At 49.3% G+C, this 22,143-nt stretch overlaps 1 protein-coding gene and 1 pseudogene across 1 annotated transcript; both read left to right on the forward strand.

Moving 5' to 3' along the window:
* The first annotated feature begins 6,464 nt into the window (after window positions 1-6,464).
* Window positions 6,465-18,251, forward strand: LOC112629136 (chymotrypsin-like elastase family member 3B). The gene is made up of 8 exons (XM_025392627.1): window positions 6,465-6,649; window positions 7,931-8,016; window positions 10,341-10,438; window positions 10,555-10,689; window positions 12,904-13,040; window positions 13,399-13,541; window positions 15,439-15,591; window positions 18,159-18,251. The coding sequence occupies exons 1-8, from the start codon at window positions 6,610-6,612 to the stop codon at window positions 18,174-18,176; spliced, it is 810 nt and encodes a 269-aa protein (XP_025248412.1). The 5' UTR covers window positions 6,465-6,609; the 3' UTR covers window positions 18,177-18,251.
* LOC112615475 lies at window positions 16,751-16,850 on the forward strand (annotated as a pseudogene).
* Window positions 18,252-22,143: the final 3,892 nt, after the last annotated feature.

Here is a 22,143-nt window from a genome sequence, read left to right on the forward strand (position 1 = left end):
CATCTGGAATGTGGTTGTCCTGGAGGAGCCATTTCATGCTCTATTTTTAGATTGGTGTAAAAGCGTAATTGCGGTTTTTGCCATCACTTTTAATGCCAGGGAAGCCAGAACAAAGTATCACAAACTGGGTGGCTTCAACAACAGAAATTGATTTTCTCACAATCCTAGAGGCCAGAAGAAGGAAATCAGGGTATTAGCAGCTTGTTTCCTTCTGCGGGCTATAAGCGAAGGTTCTGTTCCCTCACCTTGGCTTGTAGATGGCCACCTTCCCTCTATGCGGTTTCTCTGTGTCCCAGTTTCCCCTTTATATAAGAACACAAGTCAGGCTGGTTGTGGTGGCTCAGCCTGTAATCCCAGCACTTTGGGAGACCAAGGCAGGCAGATCACCTGAGGTCAGGAGTTCTAGACCAGACTGAACATGGCAAAACCAGGTCTCAACAGAAATACAAAAATTAGCCGGGCATGGTGGCACGTGCCTGTAGTCCCAGTTACTGGGGAGGCTGAGGCATGAGAATCGCTTGAACCTGGGAGGCAGAGGCTGCAGGGAGCCGAGATCGCGCCACTGCACTCCAGCCTGAGCGACAGAGCTAGGTAGGTCTCAGAGGCTGAGACCTGGGCTGCATTCCCAGACAGTGAGTTAAGGTTAAGGCATTTTAGGTCACAGGATGAGATAGGAGATCTGCACAAGATACAGGTCATAAAGACCTTGCTGATAAAACAGGTTGCAGTAAAGAAGCTGGCCAAACCCACCAAAACCAAGATGGCGATGAGAGTGACCGCCTCACTGCTACACTCCCACCAGCGCCATGACAGTTTACAAATGCCATGGCAACGCCAGGAAGTTACCCTATATGGCCTAAAATAAGGGGAAGCATGAATAATCCACCCCTTGTTTAACATATCAACAAGAAATAACCATAAAAATGGGCATGTCTATGGAGTGACCATTCTTTATTCCTTTACTTTCTTAACAAACTTGCTTTCATTTTACTCTGTGAACTCACCCTAAATTCTTCCTTGCACAAGATCCAAGAACCCTCTCTTGGCATCTGGATTGGGACCCCTTTCCTGTAACACTGGGAAGGTATGGCACTGGCTGTGAGGAAAGGGCTGTGCCTGTCCCCACTGCCATTGCTCAATAACCTCCTTGGATCCTAGCCGGGGTGATGCCTTCCCTGGGACAAGAGATACTTGCGTACTGTCCTAGCCCTGGGTTCCCATGGTGGCTTCTTTGTACGACAGGTGGGGCACCTGCAGGGCCTCCTTCCCCATCCCTGACACTGCTGTCCCATCTGAGACAGGCGGGGCTGGTAGCTGGGGAATGTTTACCTGTAGTCCTCAAAAAGATCAGAATCCAGTTTTTAAGAGTTTATTCCAGCAAAAATCTGAGAATAGCCATCCAGAAACATGAGTTCCAGAGAAAAGGAGTAAGTGCTCCAAAGTTAAAAGTTCGTCTCACTGGGCGCGGTGGCTCACGCCTGTAATCCCAGCACTTTGGGGGGCCGAGGAGGGCAGATCACTTGAAGTCAGGAGTTTGAGACCAGGCTGGCCAACCTGGTAAGACCCCGTCTCTACTAAAAATACAAAAAATTAGCTGGGTGTGGTGGTGCATGCCTGTAATCCCAGCTACTTGGGAGGCTGAGGCAGGAGAACCGCTTGAACCCAGGAGGCGGAGGTTGCAGTGAGCCGAGATTGTGCCACTGCACTCCAGCCTGGGTGACAGAGCAAGACTCTGTCTCAAAAAAAAAGAAAAAAAAGTTAAGGTTTTGGAGCCAGGTGTGGTGACATGAACCTGTAGACCCAGCCATTCAGGAGGCTGAGGTGGGAGGATAGCATGAGACCGAGTTGGAGACTGCTCTGACCTATCATCACACCACTGCACTCCAGCCTAGACAACAGAGTGAGACAATGTCTCTCTCTCTTTTTTTTTTTTTTTGAGACGGAGTCTCGCTCTGTCCCCCAGGCTGGAGTACAGTGGCACAATCTTGGCTCACTGCAAGCTCCGCCTCCTGGGTTCACGCCATTCTCCTGCCTCAGCCTCCTGAGTAGCTGGGACTACAGGCGCCCGCCACCGCGTCCGGCTAATTTTTTTTTTGTATTTTTTAGTAGAGATGGGGTTTCACCATGGTCTCAATCTCCTGAACTTGTGACCCGCCCGCCTCAGCCTCCCAAAGTGCTGGGATTACAGGTGTGAGCCATATGCCTGGCCGACACTGTCTCTCTTTAAAAAAAAAAAAAAAAAGTAGGGCACAGTGGCTCACGACTGTAATCCCAGCACTTTGGGAGGCCCAGGTGGGCCAATCACGAGGTCAGGAGTTCAAAACCAGTTTGGCCAACATGGTGAAACCCCATCTCTACTAAAAATACAAAAATTAGCTGGGCGCCTGTAATCCCAGCTACTCAGGAGGTTGAGGCAGGAGAAGTGCTTGAACCTGGGAGGCAGAGGTTGCAGTGAGCCAAGATCATGCCATTGCACTCCAGCCTGGGTGACAAGAGCAAGACTTGTCTCAAAAAGAAAAAAAAAAAGAAAAGTCAGGCGCAGTGGCTCACGCCTGTAATCCCAGCACTTTGGGAGGCCAAGGCGGGTGGATTACCTGAGGTCGGGACTTTGAGACCAGCCTGACCAACGTGGTGAAAACCCCTCTCTTATCAAAAACACAAAAATTAGTCCAGCGTGGTGGCAGGTGCCTATAATCCCAGCACTTTGGGAGGCCGAGGTGGGAGGATCACCTGAGATTAGGAGTTTGAGACCAGTCTGGCCAATGTGGTGAAACCCTGCCTCTACTAAAAATACAAAAATAAGTCCGGCATGGTAGCAGGTGCCTGTAATTCCAACTCCGTGGGAGGCTGAGGGCAGGAGAATCGCTTGAACCGGGGAGGCGGAGGTTGCAATAAGCCGAGATCTTGCCATCACACTCCAGCCTGGGGGACAAGAACGAGACTTCTTCTCACTAAAAAAAAAAAAAAAAAAAAAATTAAGATCTTGCTCATACAGGCAGAAAACAAAGAAATTTAGTAGGACTATAATATTTTCCATACCAGGCTGGTTTATGAGTTACAACAATATAGCTAGTTAAAATTTGTCTTCTTTTCCATACAGTTTGTTTTATTTTCCTTTCCAATTTGTGTATTTAACATTCTATCTTAGATAATGGCATAGTCAGGAGTCTTTGTTTGAGAAAGAAAAGAAGGAAGTTAATCTATAATGAAGATTGACAGTTAAGAGGGAAAGAGTCTGCCCTGTCACCCTTTAGTCATTTACAACATTTTATAAAACAATGTAGGTGAGGAAAAGCTAATCCAAAAGTTATGGCTTATTGTTTACGTTACTCAGGTCCCGTATCTCATTCCCTTAAGTCTAAGGTATTTTAAAGTTCCAACAGCTTAGATTTGGAATATCTTATTTTCACAGAAACTACAGGGCAATAAGGCACCACAGTCCTGGACTTAAGACCAGTGTGTGTGATTCACTGTAAACATTGGCATATTAAAGGCTCTGAGAAGTCCTGTAGGAAAGAACAATTCGAACTTTGACCTCATATTTCCCAATCCCATGTGACATTTAGTTCTTCACTGAGTGCCCACTGGGTTATATTCTGGGAGCTGAGGCCACAGCACTGAACAAAGCACACAACACCCCCCGCCCCATGGGGGCTCCATCCTAGTGGGTCCATTTATCATCAAACATCTATTAATATCTCTAGAATGCTGCCCATCAGGACACCATCCAGACGCTGCTGCCCTTTTCCAGGCCACACAGAGGGGACACCCTCCAGGTGCACCCTGCATGAATGTCAGGCTCAAACATGCTTTCAAGGTAGGAAGAGGAGCGCGTTTGAAGAGTCCTTTTGCTTCCTTCATTCATTTGTTGACTCCTTTAATACATGCTGTTGACAACCTACCATATGCCAGGATCCTTTCTAGGCATTGGGAATCCGAAGAGGAATAAGACAAAGTTTTGACCCTCAAAGACCTTCCTATGGGTGGGAACTAGAAAGAATGGAACTCTCCCAGTCCAAGAAAAAGGCTCACCAGCTTCCCCTCCATCCCCTCCCCAGCTTCCCTCCCCTCCCTCTCTTTTCCAGACTGACCTCCTAATTTTCCATACTCTCCGGCCTAACCTCCACCTCCCATTCAGGAAATGACTTGCTTTGCTTCCGGCTGAGGCCTAAAGTAGCTCTAATCCCTCGTCTTCCCTCTTGGGGAGCAGGTGTTGGCAGGAGGTTCATGTTCAGAGATTTCACTCAAGCTACTCCTAGGCCAGAACACCCTCGGAGAGTTAATCAGCCGTGCAACTGACAGCGTCGGTCCATAAGGCCTTGAAGTGACCAACCAGGCAGGGGTTGTGATGGGACAGTCGGCCTCAGGGAGCCCCTCTCCCTGGGGACCCAGCAGAACTGACAGACAGGCTGGGACTTGCTCAAGGTCACCTGGTTAAGAAGCTGGGAAGGCTTCTTGTTTGAAGTTGGGGGAAAGAGAGTGGACCCTCCCTGTGCCTTTGGGCTAACCCTTCACCAGGCCAAGCAGTGACAAACCAGGGAGACTTGAGCTCGTCCTGGCTTTTCTCTTGGTCATCATTTTCCCTTCTGTCAGACAAAAGTGGTTGGATTAGATTGTGTTTTAGGCCCTGTCGGTTTCAGACACTCTGCAGTGGAATCTGGGCGTATCAGACCTACCCCTCTCTCTCCCCAGCCACCTCCTGGGCCTCTCCCTCCTTCTACCCCTGGATAGGGTCTGGAGAATGGCTCAGAGCTTTCAAGCTGAGTAAATAAACATGTCCGGGCGCATAGGGAACAGAGGGCAGGGGAGGGCATGGCTATTTTTATCACAGTATGAAGAATTTTCACAGCTGCTTCCGCTGTATCCACACACTTTCCACGAACCCAGGCTATCAGAGTGGCTAGGGTGTGATTGGAGGGGGGTCACTCCTAAAAGAAAACCTGTCCAGCAAGATGTCTGACTTTCCCCCAGGAGGGATCCATTGAAATTGCCCCATCTGGCCGGGCACAGTGGCTCATGCCTGTAATCCCAGCACTTTGGGAGGTCGAGGTGGGTGGATCACCAGAGGTCAGGAGTTGGAGACCAGCCTGGTCAACATGGTGAAACCCCATCTCTACTAAAAATACAAAAATTAGCTGATGTGGTGGTGCATGCCTGTAATCCCAGCTGCTCAGGAGGCTGAGGCAGGAGAAATGCTTGAACCCGTGAGGTGGAGGTTGCAGTGAGCCAAGATCGCACCACTATAAAGAAATAATAATCCATTGTGTGAATATGCTACACATATTCACGTACGAACCTTGATGGACGTGGGAGTTGTTTCTAGGCCTTTGCTGTTGAGGTTTGAGAACGGGGACTGTGGCAAACAATCTCATCCACACCTCCTGAAGCACGTGTAAGATTTTCTCACAGTGGAGACCTAGGAGGGAAACTGCTGGATCACCCATGAATTCAGCTTTCAGGGTAGCCTGCTCATTGACCTCATCTCCCACCACTCTCTACTTTGACCACCAAGCTCCTGTCACACTGGCCTCCCCTTCCTTGAACAAGCCAAGCCCATTACAGCCTCCAGAACTTCGCACCTGCTGTCCCCTCCCTTCAGAGTGCGTTTCTTTCGGGGATTCCCGTGGCTGGCTTTTACTTATCCTCAGGACTCCATCAGATGTGACCTCCTCAGCCCAAATATCACTTTCCCTGTCCCCCCATCTAAATGACTTACTCCCATTCTTACCCCAATCACCCATGTTTCACTTTCTTTTCTTTTCTGTTTTTTTGGTTTGTTTTTGTTTTTGTTTTTGTTTTTTTTAGAGAGTCTTGCTCTGTGGCCCAGGCTGGAGTGTGGTGGCATGATCGTGGCTCACTGCAGCCTCTGCCTTCCCACCTCCCGGGTTCAAGCGATTCTCCTTCCTCAGCCTCCCAGTAGCTAGGATTACAGGTGCTGGGATTACAGGTGCCCACCACTATGCCTGGCTAATTTTTGTAGTTTTAGCAGAGATGGGGTTTCACCATGTCTCGAACTTCTGACCTCAAGTGATCCTCCGGCCTTGGCCTCCCAAAGTGCTGGGATCACAGGCGTGAGCCACCGCTTCTGGCCTAGACTCAAACTCTAGAAGGGCTGAGACCATGTATTTTTCACAGCTGTATCCCCTAGAACAACACCGGATATATAGAGAAAAAGTGCTCAACAAAAAATTTTTTGTGGAGGTGGGTACTAATATGAATCTCATGTTAGAGATGAGAAAACTGAGACTCAGAGAGGTTAAGCCATGTGCCCAAAGTCACAGAGCTTGGAGGTGGCAGAACCAGGATTTAACCCTGTTCTTTCGGAAAGAGGAGGTCTTGTCCTGACATGAGTTTTTCTTCCCGAACCCCTGTTATCAGTTGGCCACTCCATGCCACCTGTGCAGCCACCTGTTAGAGGGAACATTAGGTCCTTCCTTTGGCTGTCACTCCTCCATCTGCAGTGGGTGAGGACTGTGGCCTTGGACCATGGGAGACCTGGAGTTCCACCACCTGTTCTGGGAGTAGGGCCCAATCAGCCCCCTGCTCACCTTCTGCCCTATATTAGAGCCCCAGGCTCTGTGTCCTTTTCTTATCATCGCAAAACTCACGATGCTTCGGCTTCTCAGTTCCCTCCTCCTTGTGGCCTTTGGTAAGACCCCAACCTGTGTGTGTGCTCTCTGGGCTGCCCTAGACTAGGAATCCTTGAAATCTACCACTCGCTTTGAGTCCCATGACACCCTACGCCTGGTTCCACAGAAGGGGGTCTCAGCTTGTACCCGGGGGCATGACTATGGGGGCTTTCAGCTTATGATGGAGCAGGAGAGTGGAGGGAGCCGTGGATGGAGAAAGACCATGAAGGGCTGTAGTGGAAGTCCTTGATGGGGGCAGTAAACAAAGTCAAACAGTTAAGAGTTTGGGCTCTGTGGCTGGATGTCTTGGGTTGAATTTCCATTGTTCTACTTACCACTCCAACTCTCCTCTCACACTCCCGCTACCTGGCTCCATATACTATGCTCTGACATTTTCCTCGTCTCTCTGCCATATTCCATTCCAGCTCAGGGCCACCTCTTCCAAGCAGCCTCCGTTGACTGACCATAATGGTAACAGATAACATGATTGAGTGCTTACTATGTGCCAGGCAGAATGTTTAGGGTTTTTCTTACATTTTCTCATGTAATTTTCACAACAGCCTCATGAGATCAGTATTATCATTATCCCCATTTTACCGACCCTCAGGGAAGTAAAGTAGCTTATCATAGAACAAAAGGCAGAGTTGCACTTAAGGTTTTTATTTTTGCTTTTTTTTGTAGAGATGGGGTCTTGCTTTGTTGCCCAGACTGGTCTCAAAATCCTGGCCTCAAGCAATCCTACCACCTTAGCCTCCTGAGTAGCTGAGATTACAGGCACATGCCACCATACCTGACTACTTTATTTTATTTTACTTTATTTTTCTAGAGATGAGGTCTTGCTATGTTGCCCAGGCTGGTCTCAAATTCCTGGGCTCAAGCGATCCTCCCGCCTCACCCTCTCAAAGCACTAGGATTACAGGTGTGAGCCACCACACACTGCCCAGAGCTGCACTTTGACCCCAGGAAGTCCTTCTTTAAAGCCTCCACTCTGTATGACAATAGCTATCACTTTTTGAGGGCTCATCGAGGGCCAGGCATTGTTCTAAGTGTATCAACCTCTTCAATCCTCCCAATGAAGGAGGCCACATTTTAATCTCTATCCCTGGATTCCTGGGATTCTGTAAAGCCCTGCTCTAGTTTAAATGTTCACTATTCATGTGTAGTTACTGAGGTCCAGAGGGCAAAAGAGGCTTGCATGGGGCCACACAGCCCGTTGAAGGCACAGCTTGGACTGGGACCCTGGCCTCCTCTTTGCTTTTTGGGACCCTTCAGATGATTGACAGCTCTCCTCTCCCCTCTAGCCTCAGGCTATGGCCAACCTTCCTCTCACCCTTCCAGCCGCGTTGTCAATGGTGAGGATGCGGTCCCCTACAGCTGGCCCTGGCAGGTAAGAGCAATACCAGCTGTACTCATTCCCACCATGGGCTCTGGACCCTAAGCTCTAATGGTGTGGCATCCAGCCTTGACACCATTGCTCCCTTTGCAATGTCCACTTCAGCTTCCAAAAACCAGGCAGCCCTTGGACCATCTACTTCACAGGGAGGTTTTGCCCACTCCATCTGTAACCCTTACTGGGCTATTTGCAACTTAAAAGTGGAATTGGGGGTGAAGGTAATGCTTAACTCAAGGAGTTGGCACACCGATGGTGGAATTTCAGGCACTGTGTTGAAGAAGTGAAATTTTGAGAGACTCATTTCTAGATTCCTAGGATGATACAACAGGGCTATGAGGTCTGAAAGCAATAAGGGAGTAAGGGGTCTTGTAAGGCCAGTGGAGGGAAGCTCAGAAGGCTGGACTTGATGTGCTGTGGTTGTTTAAATTTAATTAAATTAGGCCAGGCGCGGTGGCTCACGCCTGTAATCCCAGCTACTCGGGAGGCTGAGGCAGAGGAACTGCTTGAAACTGGGAGGCAGAGGTTGCAGTGAGACGAGATCATGCCACTGCACTCTAGCCCCAGGCGACAGAGTGAGACTGTCCCCAAAAATTTTTTTTAATTAAATTATTATTATTGAGACAGAGTTTCACTCTTGTTGCCCAGGCTGAAATGCAATGGCACAATCTTGGCTCACTGCAACCTGGGTTCAAGCAATTCTCCTACTTCAGCCTCCCAAGTAGCTGGCATTACAGGCACGCGCCACCAAGCCAGGCTAATTTTGTATTTTTAGTAGAAACAGGGTTTCAGTATGTTGGCCAGGCCAGTCTGGAACTCCTGACCTCAGGTGATCCACCTGCCTCAGCCTCTCAAAGTGCTGGGATTACAGGTGTGAGTCACTGCAGCCAGCTGAAATTTACTTAAATAATGTTAACAATTCAGTTCCTTGGTGCTTGCCATATTTCTTTTCTTTTCTTTTTTTTTTTTGAGACAGGATCTTGCTCTGTTGCCCAGGCTGGAGTGCAGTGGTGTGATCTCAGATCACAGCAGCCTTGATTCCCTAGGTCCAAGCAATCATCCCACCTCAGCCTCCTGTGTAGAGAGGACTACAGGCATGCGCCACCATGTGCAGCTAATTTTTATATATTTTTGTAGAGATGGGGTCTCACTATGTTGCCCAGGCTTGCCTCAAACTTCTGAGCTCCAGTGATCCTCCCGTCTTGACCTCCCGAAGTGCTGGGATTATAGGCATGAGCCACCATGCTTGTCCTGCTTGCCACATTTCAAATGTTTGATAGTCACATGTGGGCTAGTGGCTACCATATTGGACAGCAAAGATATAGAACATTCCCATGATCACGGGAAGTTTTATTGGAGAGGGTCAGCAGGCTTGTTCTGTAAAGGGCCAGAGAGTGAATATTTTAGGTTATTTGATGGTTTGGATGTGAATGACTTGACTGTGCCATGGTAGCATGAAAGCAGACACAAACAATACAGAAATGAATGTGACTATTTCCAGGACATCTTTATTACAAAAACAGACCAGAAGGCTGATGTGGCCCACGGTCCACAGTTTGCTAACCCTGGTCTAGAGGGAGCTTTTGAAAATCAGAATGTGTAGGAAATGAGAAGAGAGGCAAAGAATTCATCAGGGTGAGCTGTGCTTCAGAAAGCTCAAGAAGCCTTGAAAGATCTGAGGTTCAAAAGAGTCAGGGGGGCTGGGCGTGGTGGCTCCTGCCTGTAATCCCAGCACTTCGGGAAGCTGAGGTGAGCAGATCACCTGAGGTGAGGAACTCAAGACCAGCCTGGCCAACATGGTGAAACTCCATGTCTACTAAAAATACAAAATTAGCCGGGCATGATGGCAGGTGCCTGTAATCCTAGCTACTTTGGAGGCTGAGGCAGGAGAATCGCTTGAACCCGGGAGGTGGAGGTTGAAATGAGCTGAGATTGCCACCACTGCACTCTAGACTGGGCAACAAGAGCAAAGCTCTATCTCAAAAAAAAAAAAAAAAAAAGATGGAGTAAGGGGTGTGTGATAGAACAGAGGGCCATCAAGGGCTCTCAGGAGACAGAAGGTAGAGAAGGTTGGGGTCCCCAGGGAGGTCATAGTCCTGGTGCAGGGAGGCTTTGGAGAATCAGAATGTGACTCCCACGGAAAAATGATGGGGCCACCACAGGCAGCTGTGCAGGTCGTGCGCTGCACATTTCAGAGCATGCTCTTGTTTTCTGTGCGAATGGTGCCCTCTAGAGTTGCACAGTGCACAACCTATACAGCCACTGGTGGCAACTCTCGTGGTGGGGACCAGCCCACTCAGGCCCTCTTCCTGGGCCACCAGGTTTCCCTGCAGTATGAGAAAAATGGAAGCTTCCACCACACCTGCGGTGGCAGCCTCATCGCCCCCGACTGGGTTGTGACTGCGGGCCACTGCATCTCGTGAGTTCTCTACCCTGTCCCTGCCTATGACCCGGGCAGCGGGAGAGAGTGGGTGATGATGGGGAAGGAGGGAGGTGAGCCAGTCAGGCCCAGACTGACCTCACCTCCTCCCGCAGGAGCTCCCTGACCTACCAGGTGGTGTTAGGCGACTACAACCTTGCTGTGAAGGAGGGCCCCGAGCAGGTGATCCCCATCAACTCTGGGGACCTCTTTGTGCATCCACTCTGGAACCGCTTGTGTGTGGCCTGTGGGTGAGTGAATGCTCCAGTCTGGAACTCAAAGGCTCCTCTACTTGTCCCTCCATGACCCACAGCCAAGTCTGAGTAGGCTCCAACCCTGAGTAGGCATGCAGGGAGGGGGTGCTGAGTCCAGCAGCCTGTGTCCAGGTCTCACACACTGAGGGTTGAAGCCAGCAGAGTCTTTAAGGACCATCACCACCAAACCTGTCTCCCTATAGAGGGGATGGCAGAGCTCAGGGAGGGGCAGGAACTCCCCCAAGGCCACTTGGCTAGTAGCTTCAGAGCTCAGGATTCCTCTGGTACCTTTCCCCTAAATCCGAGGGTTTCTCCATTCAATAGATGGCTCACCCAGTGCATCCTGGGCTCCCAGTACTATGGGCAAAAGGAAGAGCACTGGCCTGAGAGTCAGGCTCTGGCATTAACTCTCTGTATAGCCTGAGCAAGTCACTGGCCTTCCCTGGGCCTCAGTTTTGCCATTTGTCAAAAGGTGATCATGAAGTTGGGCATCCTGGGTGGTTGTGAAGGCCAAGGAGACAATCTTATGCCCTTCAAGTGTATGAAAAATTCTTAAGTCTGAGTGCCTCAGTTTTTTCTGGCGAGAGGGTCAAAGACGGGTGCGGAACCCCTGCAAATGCAGTATAGGAGTGAAGCACTGTATGATGGAAACCCCAACCCATCTTCACAGGGCTTCTGGGGTGAGTAGAGAGAAAACGGAGACCCAGACAAAAGGACTGGACTGGAGTGACACGCAGGCAGGTGAAGACAGAGGGCAGTGGTTCTCAAAATGTGGTCCCTGGGCTGGCAGTATCAGCATCACCTGGGAACCTGTAGAAATGTGAATTATTGGCCAGGCACGGTAATCCCAGCACTTTCAGAGGCCGAGGCAGGTGAATCACTTGAGCTCAGGAGCTCGTGACCAGCCTGGCCAACATGGTGAAACCCTGTCTCTGCTAAAAATTTAAAAAATTAGCCAGACATGGTGATGCACACCTATAATGCTAGCTACCCTGGAGGCTGAGGCAGGAGAATTGCTTGAACCCAGGAGGCAGAGGTTGCAGTGAGCCGAGATCACTCCATTGTACTCCAGCCTGGGAGACAGAGCAAGACTCTGTCTCACAAAAAAAAAGAAAAAAAAAAGTGAATTATTGGGCCTTAGCCAAGATCCACTGCATCAGAAACTGGGGTGGGATGCAGCAGTCTGTTTTTTGTTTTGTTTTGTTTTTTGAAACTGAATCTCGCTCTGTCGCCCAGACTGGAGTGCAGTGGTGCGATCTTGGCTCACTGCAAGCTCTGCCTCCCGGGTTCACACCATTCTCCTGCCTCAGTCTCCCAAATAGCTGGGACTACAGGCGCCCGCCACCATGCCTGGTGAATTTTTTTTTGTATTTTTAGTAGAGACGGGATTTCACCGTGTTAGTCAGGATGGTCTCGATCTCTTAACCTCGTGATCCTCAGTAGTCTGTTTTAACAAGCCCTCCAGGTGATTCTGATACTGAACTGTGAGGGTTAAAGCGCCAAAGGAGAGGGCAATTCTGAAGGCCAAGGGTCAGAGTGAGCCAAGGAGCTAGAAGGGCTTCTTAAAATTGCTAAACCTTGGCTGGGCGTGGTAGTTCATGCCTGTAATCCCAGCACTTTGGGAGGCCAAGGCGGGCAGATCACCTGAGGTCAGGAGTTCTAGACCACCCTGGCCAACATGTCAAAACCCCATCTCTACTAAAAATAATAAACAAAAATTAGCCAGGCATGGTGACATGCACCTATAATCCCAGCTACTCGGGAGGCTGAGGCAGGAAAATCACTTGAACCCAGGAGGTGGAGGTTGCAGTGAGCCAAGATCATGCCACTGCATTCCAGTTTGGGCAACAGAGTGAGACTCTGACTCAAAAAATAAAAAATTTAAAAAATTGCTCAGCCTTAAGAACGATTTGGGCCAGGTGTAGTGGCTCATGCCTGTAATTCCAGCACTTCAGGAGGTGATAGTGGGAGGATCCCTTGGTCCAGGAGGCTGCAGTGAGCTATGATTGTGACACTGCACTCCAGCCTGGGCAACACACCGAGACTGTGTCTCAATAATAATGATGATGATGATGATGATGATGAAAGAGTGGATTTGGAGGGTAAAGGAGCCGGGGCATCTCAGAGGTGGAATAGCCTGGAGCAACAGCTGGAGGGTAGGACTTGGGCCGGCTGGAGGACCAGGCCCTGTGACTCTTCCCTCTTCCCCAGCAATGACATCGCCCTCATCAAGCTCTCACGCAGCGCCCAGCTGGGAGACGCCGTCCAGCTCGCCTCACTCCCTCCCGCTGGTGACATCCTTCCCAACGAGACACCCTGCTACATCACCGGCTGGGGCCGTCTCTATAGTACGTGCTGACTTCTCTAGCTGCCCACAGGGACAGTGTCAGAAAGACAGGGCTTGGGGGCTGCAGGTTGAAGGTAACACCAAGACCGGACCTTGTACTTTTCTCCCGTTTCTCTCCAGCTGCAGCCTTCTCCTACCAACCTCCAAAACATGAATGTGGTCAGTTGCACATGTTTTGGTGCCTCCTGTGTGCCAGGTGCTGGGGATGTAATTGTGCACAAAGCATGCAGGACCATTTAGCGGGTGGGAGGAGAGTCCTCATCAGGGCGGAAGAGCTGTGCGCCTTGAATGCCCCCTTCCTCTGGGGCTCCTAGCCCTGTGCCCCCAGGCCCCTGACTCGGTGCTTTTTATCCCTGCAGCCAACGGACCACTCCCAGACAAGTTGCAGCAGGCCCTGCTGCCCGTGGTGGACTATGAGCACTGCTCCAGGTGGAACTGGTGGGGTTCCACCGTGAAGAAGACCATGGTGTGTGCTGGTGGGGACATCCGCTCTGGCTGCAACGTGAGTCAGCTCTTACCTGCACGAGGTGGTGCTGGGTGTGCAGGACCTTGGAATGGGGCCAACTGCCTGGAAGGTGGAGGAGGGATCTTGCCTGCTTGCCCCATTCAGCCTCCAGGCCAGGCAGGACTTGGAGGAAGTCAGCGCAGTCCAGACACAGAGCCCAGGCCTGGGAGTCGGGACCCCCGGGTTGCAGTCTCAGCTCACACACTGACACGACTTGTGACAAGTCATTGTCTCTCCCTGGTCCTCAGGCTTCCGCATCAGCACAGGAGGAGACACCAGTACCATAACCTCTAATGCCAGGTCAACTCTGTGGTTCTGAAGTTACAATTAAACATTAAGAATTCTATCATTGTTCTGGGCACAGTCGCTCATGCCTATCATCCAAGTGCTTTGGGAGGCTGAGGTTGGAGGATTGCTTGAGGCCAGGAGTTTGAGACCAGCCTAGGTAACATAGTGAGATGCCCATCTACAAAAAAGCTTTTTTTAATTAGTCAGGCATGGTGGCACTTGTCTGTAGTCCCAAATACTTGAGAGGCTAAGGTGGGAGAATTGTTTGAGCCTGGGAGTTCAAGCTTACAGTGGGCTATGATTTTTGCCACTGCACTCAAGCCTGGGTGACAGAGCAAGACATTGCCCTTTTTTTTTTTTTTTTTTTTGAGACAGGATCTTGCTCTGTTGCCCAGGCTAGAGTGCAGTGACGCCATCACAGCTCACTGTAGCCTTGCCCTCCTGGGCTCAAGCAATCCTCCCACGTCAGCCTCCTGAGTAGCCAGGAGTACAAATGCACGCCACAATGCCTAGCTAATTTTTAAATTTTTTGTAGAGATGAGGTCTCACCATGTTGCCCAGGCTGGTCTCTAACTCTTGGGCTCAAGTGATCCTCCTGCCTTGGCCTTCCAAACTGTTGTGTTTACAGATATGAGCCACTGTGCCTGGCCAAGACCTTGTCTGTCAAAAAAAAAAATACTATCAAATACCCTCATTGTATTTTTTTTTTTTTTTAAGACGGAGTCTCACTCTGTCGCCCAGGCTGGAGTGCAGTGGCCGGATCTCAGCTCACTGCAAGCTCTGCCTCCCGGGTTCACGCCATTCTCCTGCCTCAGCCTCCTGAGTAGCTGGGACTACAGGCGCCCGCCACCTCGCCCGGCTAATTGTTTGTATTTTTTTAGTAGAGACGGGGTTTCACCATGTTCACCAGGATGGTCTCGATCTCCTGACCTCATGATCCGCCCGTCTCAGCCTCCCAAAGTGCTGGGATTACAGGCTTGAGCACCGTGCCCAGCCCCCTCATTGTATTATAATTGAGTATGAATTAATAATTAACTATAGTACTGCCAATAAGAACTACGTTTATCGAGTGCTTCTTCTCTACTGGATATCGTGCTAAGATCATGCATCATCTCATGTAACTCCCTAGGCTCTTGGATAGATACTACTATTCCCTATCACAAATGAGTCAGCTGGCTGGGCGCGGTGGCTCACACCCATAATCCCTTTGGGAGGCCGAGGTGGGTGGATCACCTGAGGTCAGGACTTTGAGACCAACCTGGCCAACATGGTGAAACCCCATCTATTAAATATACAAAAATTAGCTGGGTGTGGTGGCAGGTGCCTGTAATCCCAGCTACCTGGGAGGCAGAAGAATCACTTGAACCTGGGAGCCGGGAGATGGAGGTTGCAGTGAGCCAAGATCGCACCACTGCACTCTAGCCTGGACAAAGTGAGACTCTGCCTAAAAAAATAAAAAAATTACAAATAATAAGAAAAAAAAAGAGCGAGCTGAGGTTTAGAGGGGTCAAGTAATGTCGGAATTTCTCGAAATCCCTAGAGTTCAGAACCGGTTCCATAAACCTCAGACATGGCTCAGCCACCCACCCCTCTCTGATGGTTCCAGGGTGACTCTGGAGGACCCCTCAACTGCCCCACAGACGATGGTGGCTGGCAGGTCCACGGTGTGACCAGCTTTGTTTCTTCCTTCGGCTGCAACACCCAAAGGAAGCCCACGGTGTTCACTCGAGTCTCGGCCTTCATCGACTGGATCGAGGAGGTGAGGAGGGCAGGGCGGCCGGGAGGGCTCCAGGGTGGTGGCTCTTCTGAGAGGTGATGGGTGAGAAACGTTGGATCCTGGGGGAGGGCCTGAAAGGATCCTAGAAGCTCAGTGGGGAAGGGCCCTTGGGGACATTCCAGAAGAGCTTGGGGATGTTTTCTGATATAGTGTGTCTCCGGGAACTTGATGGCTTCTGAGTGGCGCTTGGAACTACAGCTGAACTTCCTTATTTCAACAAGTATTTATAAAGTATCTCCTCTGGTCTTGTCCTCTCTTGTCAGGGAGGATAGAGAGACATGCCAGACCAGAGGCTGCCTGCTGGGGGACAGGTGATTACATAAACGATAGTGACAAAGTCTGACGAGAGCCAAGAGCGGGGAGTCCAGGCCCCAGGCTTCATCTGGGGATGGGTGATCAGAGAGGATTAATAATGCTCATGATAACAGTAATAGCTTAAAAAAAAAAGAAAAGAAAAGAAAAAAAAGAGAGAGTAATAGCTGGGCTCGGTGTACTCATGCCTGTAATCCCAGCACTTTGGGAGGCTAAGGCAGGTGGATCACGAGGTCAGGAGTTCAAGATCAGCCTGGCCAAGATGGTGAAACCCCGTCTCTACTAAAAACACAAAACTTAGGCAGGTGTGGTGGCGGGTGCCTGTAATCCCAGCTGCTTGGGAGGCTGAGGCAGAGAATTGCTTGAACTTGGGAGGCGCAGGTTGCAGTCAGTCGAGATCATACCACTGCACTGCAGCCTGGGTGACAGAGCAAGACTCCGTCTCCAAAACAACAAAAAGTAATAGCTAGCTGGGTGCAGTGATGCCCACCTGTAGTCCCAGCTACTCAGGAGGATCGCTTGAGCCCTGGAGTTCTGGGCTGTAGTACGCTATACCCATTGGGTTCTGCACCAAGTTTGGCATCAATGTGGTGATCTCCTGGGAGTGGGGACCACCAGGTGGCCTGAGGAGGGGTGAACTGTCCCAGGTCAGAAATGGAGAAGGTCAAAACTCCCATGCTGATAAGTAGTAGAATCACACCTGTGAATAGCCACTGTACTCCAACCCAAGAGGCGGAGGTTACAGTGAGTTGAGATCATGCCACTGCACTCCAGCCTGGGCAACACAGCAAGACCCTGTCTCTTAAAAAAAAAAAAAAAAAAGTAATGCTTGCTTTGGGAGCACATAAACTAAAATTAGAACGATACAGAGATTAGCATGGCCCCTGCACAAGGATGATATGCAAACTCATGAAGCCTTCCATTAAAAAAACATTTCTGGCCTAGTGCAGTGGTTCATGCTTGTAATCCCAGCACTTTGGGAGGCCGAGGCAGGCGGATCACCTGAGGTCAGGAGTTCAAGATCAGCCTGGCCAACATGGTGAAACCCTGTCTCTACTAAGAATACAAAAAATTAGATGGGCGTGGTGGTGCATGCACGTGGTCCCAGATGCTAAGGAGGCTCAGGCAGGAGAATTGCTTCAACCTGGGAGGCGGAGGTTGCAGTGAGCTGAGACTGTGCCACTGCACTCCAGCCTGGGTGACAGAGCAAGACTCCATCTCAAAAAAAAGAAAAAAAAGAAAAGAAAAGAAAAAGAAAAAAAAAAGGTAATAGTGATGATTTATAGACCATAATACCTTGGTTCCCAGACCCATGTTAAAAAATATATATATATAAGGCCAGGCACAGCAGCTCACTCCTGTAATCCCAGCACTTTGGTAGGCTGAGGCAAGTGGATCACAAGGTCAGGATTTTGAGACCAGCCTGGCCAATATGGTAAAACCCTGTCTCTACAAAAATATTAAAAAATTGGCCAGGTGTGGTGGTGCATGGCTGTAATCCCAGCTACTAGGGAGGCTGAGGTAGGAGAATTGCTTGAACATGGGAGGCAGAGGTTGCAGTGAGCCGAGACTGCACCATTGCACTCCAGCCTGGGTGACAAAGCAAGACTTTGTCTCAAAAAAAAAAAAAAAAAAAGGCCGGGCGCATTGGCTCATACCTGTAATCCCTCCACTTTGGGAGGCTGAGGTGGGCAGATCACGAGGTCAGGAGATTGAGACCATCCTGGCTAACACGGTGAAACCCCGTCTCTACTAAAAATACCAGGCATGGTGGCGTATGCCTGTGGTCTCAGCTGCTTGGGAGGCTGAGGCAGGAGAATGGCATGAACCCAAGAGGTGGAGGTTGCAGTGAGTTGAGATCGTGCCACTGCACTCCAGCCTGGGCAACAGAGTGAGACTCTATTTAAAAAAAAAACCCAAAGTATATATTTTCTGTTTGTATATATACATACACACACACACACACACACACACACACACACATATATGCACACATACCATCTAAATTTGTGCCAGGCATTGTAGAGAGAACCTTAGTTAACCATTTAATCAAGAACCCCCCATGAGGTAAGTTCTATCATTATCTCTACTACATAGAGAAGGAAACTGAGGCTCAGAGAGGTCAATCCCTCTCCCAGGGTCACACAGCAGGGCTGGAAATTGAACCTCGTTTCATCTGGCTCCAGAACCTGTGCTCCTAAATTGACTATTCTGTCCATCCACCCCAACTTTTCCAGACCATAGCAAGCCACTAGAACCAAGGCCCAGCTGGCAGTGCTGATCGATCCCACATCCTGAATAAAGAATAAAGATCTCTCAGAAAATTCCAAGTTGAATCTTTCTTTGTTGACTCACCTCTTCCCCTCTGGCCTGTTCCTAAAATCTTAGATCTCATATGCAGAGATAGGACCAGGTCCAACCCTTTCATATGAAGATGAGGCAAAAATGATGCTGGGGGAGAAGGGAGTTGCTTTCCAGTGACCTGACCATCCTGGTTTGCCTGGAACTTCAGGAATTCTTAAGACACTGGACACTTAATGCTAAAACTGGGACAAGTTGGTCGCCTTAGTATATAGTCACACATAAGTCAGTAGCTTTTCAATGCAGGCATATAAACATGGTAAAAATCTGCAGATAGGCTGGGCGCAGTGGCTCAAGCCTGTAATCCCAGCACTTTGGGAGTGCGAGGTGGGCGGATCACAAGGTCAGGAGATCGAGACCATCCTGGTTAACACAGTGAAACCCCGTCTCTACTAAAAATACAACAACAACAACAAAAAAATTAGCCGGGCGTGGGCGTGGTGGTGGGAGCCTGTAGTCCCAGCTACTCGGGAGGCTGAGGCAGGAAAATGGCGTGAACCCAGGAGACGGAGCTTGCAGTGAGCCAAGATCGCACCACTGCACTCCAGCCTGGGTGACAGAGCAAGACTTCGTCTCGGAAAAAAAAAAAAAAAAAAATCTGCAGATAAACAGACCCTGCCAGCCCCTCAGGAGGCTCATGGTAGAGTGGGAAGGACAGTGTGTGTTCAGCTTCCATTGATGGGCTGGGGGCTTTGGTTATTCATTCATTCAACAAACACTTATTCCTTGTTTTAGAGGAGGGCTCAGAGGGGTAAGGAGACATGGTTCCTGCCCTGAAGTGGCTCATTATTTAAAGATAACTGAGCTGTATTACTCTGTGTTGATACTGCTACAAAGAACTGCCCGAGACTAGGTAATTTATAAAGGAAAGAAGTTTAATTGACTGACAGTTCAGCATGGCTGGGGAGGCCTCAGGAAACTTACAATCATGGCGGAAGGTGAAGGGAAAGCAAACGACCTTCTTTACAAAGTGGCAGGAAGTGCCCAGCAAAGGGGGAAGAGTCCCTTATAAAACCATCAGATCTGGTGGGAACTCACTCACTCACTATCATGTGAACAGCATGGGGGAAACCGCCCTATGATTCAATTACCTTCTCCCTTGACACATGGCAATTATGGGGATTACAATTCAAGATGTGATTTGGGTGGGGACACAAAGCCTAACCATGTCATGAGCATATCAGGGTCATTCATTAAACATGTGGCAAGTTCAGGGCTGGAAAAATAGAGACAAGTCAGGTAACCCTAGGGAGAGCCCTTGCTGCAGCGGGGAGAAGACACACACACAGATACACAGGTACACACAGGTATACACATACAGGTACACACACAGGTACACACAATGCTGCACACGAGCCCAGAGCCCAGCAAACAGTTGAGTTTTGAAAGAAAGAACGCTGGCCAGGTGCAGTAGCTCATGCTTGTAATCCTAGCACTTTCGGAGGCTGAGGCAGGTGGATCACCTGAGGTCACGAGTTTGAAACTCCGTCTTAAAAAAGAAAAAAAGAATGCTGTTACACAGACAAAAGCAACATAAAACAAGAGAGTCTGGCTGGCCCTGGTGGTTCATACCCGTAATCTCAGCACTTTGGGAGGCCAGGGTGGGTGGATCACTTGAGCCCAGGAGTTTGAGACCAGCCTGGAAAACATGGTAAAACCCCATCTCTACCAAAAATATAAAAATTAGCCAGGTGTGGTGGTGTGTACCTGTAGTCCCAGCTTCTCAGAAGACTGAGGTGGAAGAATCACTTGAGTCCAGGAGACAGAGGCTGCAGTGAGCTGAGACTGTGACAATGCACTCCAGCCTGGGCACAGAGTAAGACTCTGTCTCAAAAAAGAAAACACACAAACAAACAAAAAAAAGGAATCTCTTTACTCATATTTCTCTTTGAATACCATGAAAGGAAAGATTGTCCCAGCAAGGACACACACAAATGACTTTAATGTTAATGGCCCATTTGTAGCCTCCCTTTATACTTTCAGCTACAACTGAAAAAGATGCAACATAGAGAATGATATAACAGAGAATAAATATATATTATTTTAATACAGATAATATGGAGAATAATATATACCTATACTCAGTTATCCTCCCTTCAGAATTAACAAATTTCACATTTTGCTTCATATTCTAAAAAATATCTATTACAATCATCCACTAGAAAAAGAGATCTATAATATTTTAGATCCAGCCTGTCGCCCAGGCTGGAGTGCAGTGGCGCAATCTTGGCTCACTGCAATGTCCACCTCCCAGGTTCAAGGAATTCTCCTGCCTTGGCCTTCTGAGTAGCTGGGACTACAGGCACCCACCACCATGCCCAGCTGATTTTTTTTTTTTTTTTTGAGACAGAATCTCGCTCTGTTGCCCAGGCTGGAGTGCAGTGGCATGATCTCAGCTCACTGCAACCTCTGCCCCCCGGATTCAAGCAATTCTCCTGCCTCAGCCTTCCAAGCAGCTGGGACTACAGGCACAAGCCACCATGCTCAGCTAATTTTTGTATTTTTAGTAGAGACAGGGTTTCACCATATTGACCAGGCTGGTCTTGAACTCCTGATCTCGTGATCCACCACCTAGGTCTCCCAAAGTGCTGGGATTACAGGCATGAGCCACCGTGCCCGGCCTGATTTTTGTATTTTAGTAGAGATGAAGTTTCACCACGTTGCTCAGGCTGGTCTCGAACTCCTGACCTCAAGTGATCCACCCGCCTAGGCCTCCCAAAGTGCTGGGATTACAGGCGTGAGCCACTGTGCCTGGCCAAGATCTATAAATTTGGAGAGGAGATTTAATATCTTATAAAGGGTTACAGCCTATACGGTGGCCATGCTGACAGGCTGGGAAGTGTAGCCTCCCGCAGAGACCAGAAACAGGCACTCCAAAGGAGGATGGATTGGAATGGGAGCCTTAAGCTGAAAGAGTTGGCTAAACATACATATTCAACAGGTTATAGAAGGAGCTGTGGGCTGGGTGCGGTGGCTTGCGCCTGTCATCCCAGCACTCTGGGAGGCCGAGGTGGGTGCATCACTTAAGGTCAGGAGTTTGTGACCAGCCTGGCCAACATGGTGAAACCCCATCTCTACTAAAAAATACAAAAATTAGCCGGGTATGGTGGCAGGTGCCTGTAATCCCAGCTACTCAGGAGGCTGAGGCAGGAGAATTGCTTGAACCCAGGAGGCAGATGTTGCAATGAGCTGAGATTGTGCCATTGCACTCCAGCCTGGGAGACAAGAGCAAAACTCCGTTTCAAAAACAAAGAAGGAGCTGTAAATATTCACAAAGGGGGTCCTGACACATGTGTACTGAACAAACATGCATGTTACATGTGTCCCATGTTCACTGTGGGGTGGAGACTTAACATTTAAATGCATTACTGCTGGGCATGGTGGCATGTGCCTATAGTCCCTGCTACTCGGGAGATGGAGACAGGAGGATAGCTTGAAGCTAGGAGTTCAAGGCTGCAGTGCACTATGATCACATCTGTGAATAGCCACTGCACTCCAGCCCGGACAACATAGTGAGACCCCATCTCTTTTTTTAAAGCATGAAAACAAGGCCCTGTACATCAAAAGGTGAAGCAGAAACACAAAGGCACTCAAGTGCAGCTTCTGTAAATAAGACAGAACCAGTCCATGGTCCCTGGTCTTCTTATCAGGAGAAAGTTAATGAAATCTGTGTCTTGACCAATCAAAGCTGTAGTTATGGCTGTGAAGCAGGAGCAGGGGGGCTGTTAGTGTCTGGTGGTGGATGAGCTGCAGTTGTTTTAATATTACTTATCTTAAGGCCACTGCTTGTTGAGCTGCTAGAGAAAAGGAAAAATCTCAGGTAGCTGGGAGTGGTGGCTCATGCCTATAATCCCAGCATTT

This window comes from Theropithecus gelada, chromosome 1, assembly GCF_003255815.1.
Source record: "Theropithecus gelada isolate Dixy chromosome 1, Tgel_1.0, whole genome shotgun sequence".
Classification (NCBI taxonomy): Eukaryota; Metazoa; Chordata; class Mammalia; order Primates; family Cercopithecidae; genus Theropithecus; species Theropithecus gelada.

Coding starts and splice junctions, on each gene's coding strand:
- LOC112629136 (XM_025392627.1), top strand. CDS start 6,610: ATGCTTCGGCTTCTCAGTTCCCTCCTCCTTGTGGCCTTTG. Junction 8,017..10,340: donor CCTACAGCTGGCCCTGGCAG/GTAAGAGCAATA, acceptor CTGGGCCACCAG/GTTTCCCTGCAGTATGAGAA. Junction 10,690..12,903: donor CGCTTGTGTGTGGCCTGTGG/GTGAGTGAATGC, acceptor CCTCTTCCCCAG/CAATGACATCGCCCTCATCA.